The 14,458-nt window shown below is 31.2% G+C and overlaps 1 protein-coding gene across 2 annotated transcripts in view; it reads left to right on the top strand.

Moving 5' to 3' along the window:
• LOC117179571 (sialin) overlaps positions 1 to 14,458 on the top strand; it is a 228,916-nt gene that overhangs the window by 156,615 nt on the left and 57,843 nt on the right. The window contains exon 1 of one of the 2 annotated variants that reach the window (XM_033371503.1): positions 13,653 to 14,155. The exons of the other annotated variant lie outside the window; for it this stretch is intronic. Coding sequence (XP_033227394.1) covers positions 14,131 to 14,155 — 25 coding nt within the window. The 5' untranslated portion in view covers positions 13,653 to 14,130. Of the gene's footprint in view, positions 1 to 13,652; positions 14,156 to 14,458 lie in introns of those variants that run through there. 2 annotated transcript variants of the gene reach the window in all.

Raw genomic sequence — 14,458 nt, 5'->3', positions numbered from 1 at the left:
AATACACTACATTACAAGAACCTACACTGTGAGAGTGCTTGCGATTGGCTAAGAAAAGTATTTGTAAAATTCCGGTTTATATTTGATCCACCCTCGTAGATGTATGAAGAACATTGGCCTCAAAATTAACGCAAATAAACCAAAATTAAGGTTAAATAAACGAGGCATATAAACGAGGGTGTGAAGGTGATCAGTAGAGCAAGACTCATACTTATGCGGACTATGATGTCCGATCGCAAGACCTGGACCTACCAAGAAATGGATAAGAGTACAAATAAAGCGATTAACATGAAATTCATACGCATTATATGCTGTCAAATGCTGATGGAAAGTGAGTGAGATGGAAAGTGAGTAATTAGATCATCTTCATAGAATGTGGTGTAGAGAAAACGCCATTCGGCGTAAGTAAAATAAATTCGTTAAGATGATTTGGACATGTGGAGAGAATGAAAAATGACCAACTGAAGAATAAAGGTTAAGTCAATAACAGTGTGCCCAGAGGCAGACCGCTAAAAGAATGGTTATAGAATGTGTGAATGAGCCCCCAATTCGAGGAGACATAAGAAGCCTTAGAAAATTAAGAGCTTGTACGAGAAAATGTATGGAGGTGAAGGAAAAGCGAGGTGTGTGCCAAAAGACAGGAAAGTAAGGCGACAAATACTTTATAAGAAATGCACGAAGAAGTGTGTTAGTGGAGTGAATGGTGCCTGAAATAAAATACCTTGGATACTTGTAGGTTTGATTGAGGAGCTTGACATTATGACTTTGTGATATTTTTCACTTGAGGTGAGTGCCAGAGTGATTGATCAGCAATCTGAATCGGAGTAGTGTTCCAAAATGAACGTGATGTTTAAATAAACAACACGGGGATTTTCGATTACGTATACGCAGAATGAACGTATTTGCAGAAGAATCCCCATGTTAATCTTACGGAAAACTTCAAGTGCATTGGGCGATTGGTAAATATTAACTGATTTGGATTAAATTTTCAAGATATTCTATTTTTGGGCATTCACAACAGAACCTAATAGTTACACTGTCAACTTGATTGTATCTTCTTTTGTTTCAAAGCGAAAAATTCAACATTACCCCCTTGCAAATTTTTCCAACTCCAAACGAAAACTCACTTCCGTTACTTCTTGAAATATTGATTCACATTGTTTTACAAGTGTTCATAGGATTTAGTCCAAAAACGAATGGTTGAAATAAAGCTGAAGTACGAACATATTTCAAAACACTTCCGGTTTCAGCAAGACTTTTTTAGGACAAAAAGGTACTGTAAAACTCCTAATTATTTTTGTTTGCAACATTTTCACAAATCCGTATAGGATACATATTACAAAAACGTCCTTTTTTAACTACTGTAGTCTTATTGAAGTAAGATTATAGATTTATTTTTTCGGCTTAAATTCATAAGATTAGATGAAATTCTATTGCTTAATTCGGGGGTGAATGCAAAGTTTACAATTGCTATAATGGATTTTATAAGTTATGTTCAGACAAATTGTATAATTATTTTAAAATAATTTTATTACGAGCTAAATAACAAGCTACAAAGGTACAAAAAAGTCACATTCATTTGCATTATAGAATAGAGGAAAATTCCAAATTCGATACAATGTACAATGGAAATGAATCAAATCAAAGATAACACAGCCACACAAAAAAAAAGTGTGCGGATCTGGTAACAAGACACACGTATTCCTATGGATTTGGGGGCGCTGAATTCAAATTCAGTATCAAAAATCACCCATCACGTCATGGTCGAGCCATAACCTCAAAAAATGACGAAAAATCGTGCACTGAGGCAAATAAATTTCAAAATAATGCCAGTGATGCAAATTTTCACTTCAAAAACATGTCGACAACTGTGAAGGATCAACCCTTGCCTGATATAAACTTATTTAACATAACGTTACCCAACAGAACCTGACCTCACCTAACCTGAATTAAGATAAATTTATTGAACTACACGTAAAGCTCTGGAAGCATATTTTCCCAGTAGCAAATGTGTGATACATCGAATGGGTCAACTCGAGCCTAACCTAGAAATAAATCTAACGTAGCCTAACCTAACCTCACGAAACACAATTAAACTGATTTTGTTGTCCCGTTGTGTTTGCGATACCGTTTGAATCAGCTTGGGCGTAACCTGCAAAGAGGTCAAACCTATCCTAACCTAAAAAAACCTGACTTAACCTAACCTAACTTAACTTCACGTAACACAATTAAACTCATTGTGCTGTCCCGTTGTGTTTGCGGTACCGTTTCATTCAGCTTCGGCTTAACCTACATAGAGGTTTAACCTATCCTAACCTAACAAAACCTGACCTAACCTAACCTAGCCGAATGAAATTCAACCACACGTGTAGCTATATGTAAGCTTACGGTTCTCAGTCTTGAAATTCTCAGAATTGAAATAGGGTCAATTCTACTTGTAGTTCTAAGTTTCTTCAAATGAGTAATGTGCGTCTAAATTTTTAACCACCTGTAGTACAAAGAAATTAATTTTATTGTGTTATAACGGGAACACTTAAGTTAAGTTGTGTCGCGTTAAGAAAAAATTTCGTTAGGTTCTGTTAAGTTAGATTCATTTGTAGGTTAAGATCGAGTTAACCTATTAAATATAGCACACATTTAAGACTGAGAACCGTAGGCTTACATAGCTGCACGTGTGGTTGAATTTCATTCGGCTAGGTTAGGTTATGTCAGGTTTTCTTAGGTTAGGATAGGTTAAACCTCTATGTAGGTTAAGCCGAGGCTGAATGAAACGGTACCGCAAACACAACGGGACAACACAATGAGTTTAATTGTGTTACGTGAAGTTAAGTTAGGTTAGGTTTTTTTAGGTTAGGATAGGTTTGGCCTCTTTGCAGGTTAAGCCCAAGCTGATTCAAACGGTACCGCAAATACAACGGGACAGCACAATCAGTTTAATTGTGTTTCGTGAGCTTAGGTTAGGTTAGGTTAGGCTAGGTTAGATTTATTTCTAGGTTAGGCTCGAGTTGACCTATTCGATGTAGCGCACATTTGCTACTGGTCAGGTTCTGTTAGGTAACGTTATGTTAAATAAGTTGATATCAGGCAAGGGTTGATCCTTCACAGTTGTCGACATGTTTTTGAATTGAAAATTTGCATCACTGGCATTATTTTGAAATTTATTTGCCTCAGTGCATGATTTTTCGTCACTTTTTGAGGTTATGGCTCAACCATGACGTGATGGGTGATTTTTGATACCGAATTTGAATTCAGCGCCCCAAAATCCATAGGAATACGTGTGTCTTGTTACCAGATCCGCACACTTTTTTGTGTGTGGTTGTGTAATCCAGAGTCTTTAAACTAAAAATATTCCTATTTCATTAGCAAAATTTGAGAAAAGGGCTACAAATATAAGAAATATGGCCAAAAATGGAAATTTTAATCAACTCCGTTTTGACCCTATAGTTGTCCCACGTCACCGTCAGGGATTGATTTTAAGGAGTAAATATCGCTAAAAAGGACTTAATCATATTTACTCTGAATGTACTAGAGAACCTTTCAATCATTCTATTTTACTCTGGATTAAAATATGCGGAGTTGAATGTATTCGATACTGAGTCGATTTTATACTCCGAAAAATTGCACTCTCGACTCCGCTAGCCAGTTACTCCTCATATTTTTAACAGTGTATGAGGTAAGTTTTAATTTAAAAAACTAAATACAAGTATTTTAATAAGGCTCTACAAGGTACATCAATAAAATCAAAATTATTATGCAAAATATTGTCGAAACAATTCTGAAAATATTTATTGCCGTAATTTCCGGCCTACCTTCGAAAATTATTACTTTAATGAGTATAATGACTTCTCATTAACAAGTCAGGAAGGCGAATCGCCGATTCGGAGCAGGACAACTAATCGCCGCCGACTAAGTAGTCGCCGGACATATAGTACAGTCGCTGGACATCTATTATAGTTGCGGGATATCTATTCGCCAGGACAAGCAGTCGTTGGGACATTTAGTCGCCAGACGTAGTCCCCAGCAATTTTAGTCACCATAACGTTATGTTATAAATCATAACAAAATGGTGAAATTTTTAAAATACCTACACAATAAATCCACGAGGTATTATTGAACTGAAGTTGAATGAAAACGCAAACGCAAACGACTACAAACTACAATTATCCGAAGACGGATAATTTATATCGGCCTCGTAATAGAAACTTTCAGCCGTCGGATAATTGTAATTTTCAATTGTTTGCAGCGTTTTCATCCAACTTCAAATAAATTATATCTCTGGGATTTACTGTGTAAATTTATCATTTTTGAAAAACCTTACCTTCACAATATTTTTATATACGAAAGACTCACCCTCTGAAATTATACCTCTAACAAAATTTATTCCATACTTTTGTTTCAAATCGGTCAACATTAGACATTTTCAATCGTCAGGTAACTTCACTTCGTTGAATGTTGAAGGGAGAACAATGTACCAAATGCATGGGACAAAACTTTATTTTTGTTTTATCTTCGTAATGTATAATAATTACCATCATTTTATTATGTCATTAAATAGTTCTTAACAAATAAAACAATTTTTCAACTACACTTTTTCAAATGCATTTGGTCCCTTGTTTGCCCCTCAGCAATCATCGAAGTGAAGTTAGGTGGAGATTGAAAAAAAATACCTCATTAAACCGTGCCCCCGGGTTTTCAAAATTAACATGGAGGTTTTAATGGGAAAGGCTCGGTTTTCGAAAAAAATCAAAAAGAAGTACTTTTTATTAACTTTAACAAAATTAAAGTTTAATCACTCCATAACGGATATTTAAGAAATAATTTTGACCCAATAATTCTTAGTGTTGACACCCTCAACACCCTCGTATTGTGTCCGGAAAATTTCCCAAAAAATACAAAATAGCAGTTCTATATAAAATTCATGCTAAAGAGCGTATTTTTTGAAATTTTTTCAACAATCATTTTTTCATTCGATGCGTGACAAGTTTCCAAGTATTTTAAATTTATTATGAAATTATTTAAGACTTACTATTTCTTTAAACAATTCTTTTAGTAAGTCGTGAAAAGTTAATATTTTTCAAAATAACCGATATAGTTGATGAAAGTAATAATTAATCATTTATATTAAACATATTCTTCGATCGTGTAAATAGTGTCTGGTTTTATTATTTTACACTAAATCATGAAAAGTTACTATTTTCTTAAATTAATTACACAATTAACAAATAATTCGATTAATTAGGGATTTTTGATCAGCCTTATATTGTACACGTATCTGACATTTCTATACATAGAATAAGGACTCCTTATAGACCGTGGGCTGACAACGTAAATGGGAGCGTGATACGGATAAGGCCAATTTTTACATGAGATGATCGTCTGATGATGAGGAACGTAAAAATGGGTGCCTGGCAGGTGTGAGTGGATGCATTCACCTGTGGCAACCTGTCAAAGGTGCGAATTTTTGGCAGTTAACTTACGTCACGTCGTGTGGTTAGTCGAGTAAAATTCCCCCGGCGTTTTTACCACAAAAATGAAAATGTTTTTAAACTGAATTCGGAGATGCTATAAAATATCATAACAGACGTCCCCGGGCTCATTTTTTAGGGATAATAACAAAAAAATGTATTGTGCTAAATAAAAATTGTATGTATGTGCACTATTTTGAGGTTAGGATCATTTTTTAGCTCTTTGCCATTCCGATAACGTAGGTCTCTGTCGTACCGATGCTTTCAGTAGCACTCAAGAATAATTATGGGACAGAATTGTAAAACACATAACCTCGAAATACATACACACATCAAATTTAGCAAAATAAAAAAAAAATCAATGAATGCACAAGAAAAGTTTGCGGGAACGTCCGTTATCATTTTCGCTATCATTCCCAAGATTTTGAAGACACAATCTTTATTATTATAGGAAAAAAGCCGAGGGAATCTAACACTGATAAAATCGATACTAATTCCTGAGCGCCACACAAATTAATCAAATTTAACCGAATTAAAATTTTTTGAATTAACCCACAAAGGAAGTATGCGGAGACGTACGTTAGCATGTTCGCTATCATTCCCAAAAATTATAATACAAAATATTTATTATTCTAGGAAAAAAGCCGGGGTACCTAAAACTGGTAAAATCTATAATTTTCTAAGTATCCAAAATGTATTTAAAACTTTATATTTGATACACTTTGACGAATTTTGACATGTAAATGTAGAAAAATACATTTTGTGCAACTTTTTTACATATATTTTGCACACAAAAATGTAATTAAGCGCTATTATGCGAACATCCCAAAATTATATGAGGAAAATAAAATTATGCCTTCCTGGCGCGGCGCGTTAGTCATCTGGGCCAATGGTTTTTTATATTTTGAAATACAATATAAACTCGTTCAATGTTATGGTTTTCCGGCTAGTTATTCTCATTCACGCGCCTACTAACGTTACTTTTTTTCATTTGGTGCAAAGCGCGTGTTTCGTCCTAAGCATGGGCGAAATTTCACAAATTTGACATAATTACACAACTTGCCTTAAAAAAAACCAAAGTTATAATTTCCAACCCTATACTAATATTCAATAATCCCTAAAGCCACCCCTAATATTCAACTAAACAGGCATGTTGTAGTCTCCACGCCAACGTCTAAAAAAATTTGAAAATTTTGAAATAATCATACAAATCACCTTCAGAAAACCACAAGTTATATCTCTAGTCCCACAATACTATTCAAAACCCACTAAGGCCACCCTAAATTTCTTACCTGAACAGATCTGAAGAGCTTTCACGTAAACGTCTCAAAAAATTTGAAAATTAGAAATAATCACCCAAAACATCTTCAGAAAAGCCCAAGGTATATTCTTAACACCATAATAATATTCAACAATCCCTAATACCACCCCTAATTTTTTATCTAAATAGATCAGGAGGGTCCTTACGTAAAAGTATCAACAAAAATTCAAAATTTGAGATAAATACCCAAATCACCTTCACCTTGAGCATAATGTTTGTATTGAATGTTTTAATACCATCGATAAATTAGAATTTCCAAGCGCAGAGTAGATTTTCTGAATTAAATACTCATTTTGCGGTAATTAAAATCTACAATATTATTGTGAAAATTATTTTCTTCCAATAAAATATAAAATTTATATATTAATTATACTATTTGAGCAAAATTATTAAGATGTTTCTCATGATATTGCTTTCAGTCGAAATGACCATCGCGCGATTACTAACGTAACTCTAGCAGGCGCGCCTACGTATAAAACAGCGATTTTTCTTTTTTCTTCGTATTTATGTATATTGCTGTGTCATAAAATTTTAGCGGTGATAAAAACAACAACAGAAACTTTGCTAACTAAGTTCCAAACATTTTTTCTAAACCGTCCGAAAATTAAACAACAACAAAAAAACAGATTTTTATGGAACACCCGTATATATCTTTATAAAAGAGGAAATGTCTCAAAAATTATATTATAATTTACATATATAATCATAATGTTAAATATTTGTAGTTTCTTATGTTTATTTTGTGATAATTTATAGCATAACGTGTCAAGGATTAAAAATGCTGGGGGCTACGCCTGGAGGGCAGATGTCCCAGCGACTAGATGTCCTGGCGACTAGATGTCTCGGCGACTAGATGTCCCGGCGACTAGATGTCACAGCGAATACTCCTCTCGCGACTACACTGAAAGAAATTTTATAATAATACTTGATACTTTAATATTTATAATTGGTATAGTCGATTACGATTTAGGGAAATCGTGTAAATATAAAAATTATTGTTAGCGTAATTACGAAACTTTACCATTAGAATATGAAAAATTAATATCTTTAGAACAAGTATTGGTATACTTCATAGCAAAGATTGATATTTTATGTATTAAAACGCAGAATAAGAAAAATTGATATTGACATATTCAAATAATATAAAAGCAATTACAGGAATTAATAGAATAAGGTACAAAAGTTAATATAAATGTTTTACAAATTAGTATATTCAAAGAGAAAGTGAAAGGTAATAAGAGATATTCGTATTTTCTGTGATAAACACTAACATAAATTGTAATCTTCAGTTGAGGAAATTGCAAATCACTGTATCAAAAAATCCGAATAGCTCCGATAATCCTCCGAGGTTAGCCGAATCCGCCGATTGTATCTCATAGCCGAGCGCTCACCTTGTGAATTGGAGAATTTCGTGTTTCCCGCTAAACTGGTCAAGATTCACGTATGGACAAGTGTTTTCCAGTGTTTTGTTTTAAAGGCAAGAGAGGTAATAATTGGCTAAAGTATAAATTTTGTTTGTGACATTCAACTCACAAATTATAAAAATTATTAGTTGAAAATTTCAAGGATTTTACCACTCAGGTTTTGAGCATCAGATTATAAAGCATTGCTAAAGATTCAAGAAGGTTTCTATATATTTTAAAGATTTAAAAATATTTAAAAGGATTTTTGAACGTTTTACAAAGATTTGATGGATTTGAACGATTTAAAAAATAAAATTTAAACTAGACATTCACAAATACCTCATAAAAATTTCACCAAGATTACAGGTATTTTAAAGATTTTAAGGATTTTAAATATTTTACAAAAATTGAGAATGATTCCAAAAGAATTCATAGAAAATTTTAAGATTTCCCAAAGAGTTTAAGTACTTCAAAAGATTTCAACGAATTCACAAATATTTCAAAAGGTTTTAAAGATTTCATAAAGATTTCAAGGATTTCAAAGACGACTTGTGTTCGCAAAAAAATTAGGAATTATTTTATTTATAGTTCTTTTTTCTTTCAACATGGTTGGCCTTGTAATTATATAATAATATACCTCATTTATACAAAATTTGTATTAAGTACGGGCACCTACCATTTTTGACCCAGCACTGTTACTTCTTTTACCAAGGCGAATGTGAGGAGGTAACGAGGTGATTTAAAAACAAAATGAAAAACCTATAGATATTTTTGAATTTAATTCAATCCCAGTTTTAAAAAATCTCACTATTTAGTATATAAGGAATCTTCAAACCCCTTCTCTCAGCGTGATTTGCGTGCGGTGCGTGCGTTACATGCATATGTTGCGCACTATGTATATAAGTAAAGGTTAAGTTAGTTACATCAGCGAATGTGTATTCTACATTGTTCTGTGTACAAATACTAATAATGATAATGATAATGTGCGTATTTATGTGCTATACTTGTGCAGTGTGAGTTGGTGGAGTTTCACGAAGGGCTACGAACTTGTCGTTTTCGTATTTTCGACCGTCACATTTTTTTGAATGACTCATAATTTTTAGTATAGTCTTTAGCATATTTCAGAATCCTCTCTTTCAAAATGTGAAAAAATTATTCCATTCTTTCTAATATTTGACATTATTGTCCTGCTTAAATTTAATTTTAAATATTACATTTTCTTTTACAAGTTTGGTAGAACTTATATTAATTTTCCAAAGTAAATTTTTCATAGATTATTAATAAATACTATACTACTTTTTAATATACATACCCGATTTCCTTAAATCGTAAAAGATTATACTAAGCTGTAATATCAGTTTTAGTGTATTTTATAACCAAATTTCTATGGGTGTAGTTGTAATTTTCGTCCGAATAATAGGGTACTTTTTTGGCGTTCAAATGCTAATAAATTCAGGATAAATATTTCATAACACTTTAAAACAATTCAAGTTAAATTCAAAAGAATTAAAATTAATGGGAAAACATATTAAAAATCAAATTAATTTCATTTATTTCCGTCAAATTGGAATGAATTTAGTGGAATTTGAGGTCAACGAGAAGAATTCGATGAAATTCAGGAAATTTCAAGGCGAATAAAAAAAATCCAAATGAATTGAAAGCAATTTAAAATTATGAAAAAACTTCAGTCAATTTAATAACTTAGAAATTAGATTAGAAAAATGCAAAGGAATTCTGATGAAATGCCTGAGAATGTACAGTGACGTTAAAAGAAATTGGGATCAATTACATAAAATCTTTCAAAAATTAAGAAAAAATTCTTGAAATGAAATAGAGTTGAGTGAATCTGAAAAGAATTTCAAAGAATAAAAAAAATGCAGAGTAAATTAAACAAAAAAATCAAATCTCTTCACATGTTTGAAACCATATTAATCACTAACCATGGAAGTGACTAATTACTACAAAACAATTCAAGTTAAATTTAAAAGAATTCAAATCAATCGAAAAAATTGAAAAATTTTATTGATTCCAATCAAATTTAATTCAATTTAGACAACTTTGAGGGATACATAAAGGCCTTTGAATTAAATAGAATTTAGTAAATTTGAAGGGAATTCCAAAGGATTTAAAAAAATTCAGAGTAAAATTTAAAAAAATTTTAATGTCATCACATCTTTGAAACCCTACGAATTTCTAACCATGAAAATGTCTACTTATTACAAAACAATTCAAGTTCAATTAAAAAATGTTAATAAATTGGCAAAAATGAAAAAATTGAAAAATTCTATTGATTACAATCAAATTTCAATGGAATTAGACAAATTTGGGGGGAAATGAAAAGAATTAGATGAAAATCATAAAAAATCAAACTAAATTAAAAAATTAATCAAGTGAATTGACAATAATTGAAAAATATGAAAAAATTAATTTAATTGAGTAGAATTGAGTGTATTTAGAAGAATTAAAAATAATTCAGGATAAATGAATGAGAATTTATAGCGAATTTCAAATGAATAGCAAAAAATGTTTCAATATCATTTAATCATTAAAACCCTACGAAATTCCTTAATTTTGGTGAATAAATTTTTTGAAATACATCAAAATATTAAAATCCCTTGAAATTACCTAAAATTATGAAAACCCTTGGAAATCCCTTGGAATTGTTCAAATCACTTGAAAATATCGTGGAATATTTTAAAATACTTAACAATATTTTAAAGTCTTTGAAATTCCTTCAAGCTATTAAAATAAATGTAGAATTTCTGGGAATCGTTTGAAATTTCATAACTTAAAATTTCTAGGAATCTTTGATGATTCCTTGAAATATTTAAAATTCTTTGAAATTCACAAAAATATTATAAAATTCCGCGAAATTCGGTGATGATATTTCCTGAAATTCAAAGAATTTTAAAAGATTCCAAGGATTTTAAAATTAATTAAATTAATTTGATGGGATTTCAAACGCTTTGAAATCCTTTCAAATTGATGAAATTAATTTAAAAATTCCTTACAATTTTTTGAAATTCTCTAAAGTATTTCGAATTGAAAGCTTTTGAAAATTCCTTAGAATTTTTAAAAATAACCTAAGATGTTAAAAATTCTTTCAAATTATTGAAATTGATTAAAAGTTTCTCGGAATGCTTAAGAATAATCTGAAATATTTCAAAAGAATTCAAGATACTGTAGAGATAGGTATCGATATGACTTGAATAGTGTTAATGTGTTAATTTATTGAAATGAAAAGTGACATTCTTAAAAATTACTTTATGAGATACAAATTAGGGTTTTCGAATTTTTTTCCATTTTTCATGCATATCACCCATATTTGCGCAAGTCCCATGAAGTTTTACACGTATTTCCTATAAGAAGAAAATAACGTTTTTGAACGTTTTATTCGGAATCGTCAATATTAGGTGAATCGAGTTGAAACTTAACACTTTTTTCACAATTAGCTGAAGAATAAAAATGCAATATTACTTTTAAAATAACACCCTCATAAGTCTGCTTTATAGGGTTCCAAAAAAAACCCTAAGTGAAAAAATTGGGTTTGCGAATTTTTTGCGCTAATTGTGATGTTTTTGGAGTACTTTAAATGAAAATGGTTTCTAATTGTTCCTTATTGTTTAGAACTCTGTCCTTTCTCACAGAATTTGAAAAAGTTGCTTTTTTATGAACTCTTTAGTTTTTCTTTGACTTTTTAGTTATCAACAAATAATAAGTGAACGCTAACAAGAATCATTTTTTTATTAGTATTATATTGTCTTAGGTTTATTACTTTTGCTCTTTTCGCAACATTTGAAAAAAATGTAAATAAAGAAGCTATAACAGAAAAAAAACAATAGAATAATTAGGAGTAGATGGGAGGACTAGGTCACAAAAAGAAATAGATCGTTTAAATTATGATTCTCTTTAATGTTTATTTATTATTTGTTCATAAGCAAAAAGGTAAAGCAAAGATAAACATTTAAGAAAAAACCGCAGCTTTCCAGCACTTATCTAAGAGAAGATAGTTATAAATAATAATAAATTGATTAAATAGCTATTTTTGTTTACCTTGCATTAATTATCACCATACTCAATGAATAGTGGACAAAAAGTTAAAAATATCAAGAAAAGGCCGCAAGTACCTCGCATGAATATAGGAGAAGATAGTTATAAAAAATAATAATTCGCTTACGCAATTAAGTTTCTTAGATTTTATTGTTATTTCACTCTTAGTACAAAGTGGACAAAAAGCTAAAACTTTGAGAAAAACTCCAATTTCTAACATAACCATACGAGAAGATAGTCATAAACAATAATAATCTGTTTAAACACTTATTTTTCTTAAATTTTTTTATAAAAAAAAAACGATTTTATTCAAAAAAAATTTTTTTTTTGGTTCAACATACATATTTTTACTGATATTTGAACTATTCTAATTTTGGTAGGAAATTGATCTTTTTTAAATGAAAATTCATGTGCTTTGTTGAAAATGAGTCTTTTTTGGCAGCGAAAATATGGTTAAAAATTTATTTCTTTAGTTGAAAATTGATCATTTTGACTTGAAAACACAACTAAAAAGTGTTTAAAATATATTTAGAAGCAACGTTTTTTTTTGCATTCACATTATTAATCTTGTAGTTTGTTTTATACTTAGAAGAATTTAGAATTTGGAATTTTGTTATAATCCTGAATAAGGCACTCTTTAATGCAAATAATATGTTTTCTATTACTTTGACTTCTTTTATCATTTGAATTTAGCGTCCTTTCCAATTTGAAGAGATACATTTTCCCGCAAAATTTAAATAAGGCAATTATTTTTGATAAAGATAGAAAATACAATTTTTTGAATCCTAATTTAAAATGCTCACAAATCCTCATTAAATTCCCATGCACATGAAGGTCAAGCATACTCTCGATTATATTCTCATGCTCGTGAGAATTTTTTCTGAGCACTATATCGAGAAAAGTGACTAAAGTGAAACTTTCTTTTAAAAAAGCTGACTAGCAAAAAAAATGACTTAAGTGACTTATGGCATCCCTGCCTATTTGGACTTGAACAACTTAAAGAAAAATTGGTTTCTTTTCTATAAAAATATGAAAAATAATAAACTAAACTAAAAAAGAAAATAAGAAAAGAATGAGATAATGAGATAAAGAGAGTTTTTTATTTCATGAATTGTATTACAATTACACGCACCCCGTTGCATGAGAGCTTTCACCTTCAGTTGTCTGAAATGCATAGCCATAAAGAGAACCTTCTCGCGAAAAGTTATTGCAGTCAATTTTACAATTAGAGCTTTGCACTTTGGTACATATCATGCTCCGATCTTTCATCTCTAAAAGGAGAATTGTAACATTGTAATATTCTGATTTGTGACGTCTAGTGCGCCCCTCCACATTAAAATGCACTCTTTTAATACGATATAACGACATGACGTCGTCGAAACTGAGTGTAGACACGCGATTGCTATCGCAGGGTCCTTCCTCAGTCTCAGTTTGAGTCGAACCACCCGCCGGCAAGCGCCAACGTCACTCTGCGCTCTGCTTGCGAAAAGTTGGCAAGACTCTCTCTGACAAACGCCACGCTTGCGGCAAACGTTAAAATGTTTCAGCTTTTCAAACCTTGAACAATTAAAGCTGTTGCCGGCTCGAACGGCGGTTTTTTTCTTCTTTCAAATTCGACCCGGAATCCTGGAATTTTCGATTTTATGTCATTATTTCCGGACACCATTCAGTTATTTAAAAGTGTTTTTTTAAAAATAATAATAAATTTATGAACAATAAATAGGAAGATCAGCAGCTTTGTGCGAGTCTACGATTTAGTGTCGGACTTAATCTACGATTTGAGTGCAACAACCCTTTTATTCATTATCGAATCCACCACATCCCCTTAAGGAAGTTCAAATTCACTTCAGGAATTTGTCTTTCAATTGCTTCCTAGAAACACACTTTCGATATGGCATCGAACAGAAATTATACTGGTGAGTTTTTGTCTTAAGAAATTTTTAATTAGGGGCTACTTTTAATCAGGATTTCTCTTTATAAAATCGGAATTCGGAATTTTGTTTATTTGTTCTATACCATCTCTAAAATGAACTGATCTTCCAAAACTAAACCCACGGGAAGCTGAAGTGAAGTGTTCTAGGATCCACTTTGTATAATTATTATTTTAGCACTTATCGTATAAACATAAACGAATTCAGTTCATAAAGTTATTATTTAAATCATCAACATTAAGTGCATGGTGACTGAAAATAACTGGAATTGAAACAACTTGGATTTAG

The sequence above is a fragment of the Belonocnema kinseyi genome, chromosome 9 (genome assembly GCF_010883055.1).
Source record: "Belonocnema kinseyi isolate 2016_QV_RU_SX_M_011 chromosome 9, B_treatae_v1, whole genome shotgun sequence".
Taxonomy (NCBI): domain Eukaryota; kingdom Metazoa; phylum Arthropoda; class Insecta; order Hymenoptera; family Cynipidae; genus Belonocnema; species Belonocnema kinseyi.
The sequence above is the reverse complement of the archived record's forward strand: the minus strand, read 5'-3'. Positions and strand labels throughout refer to the sequence as shown.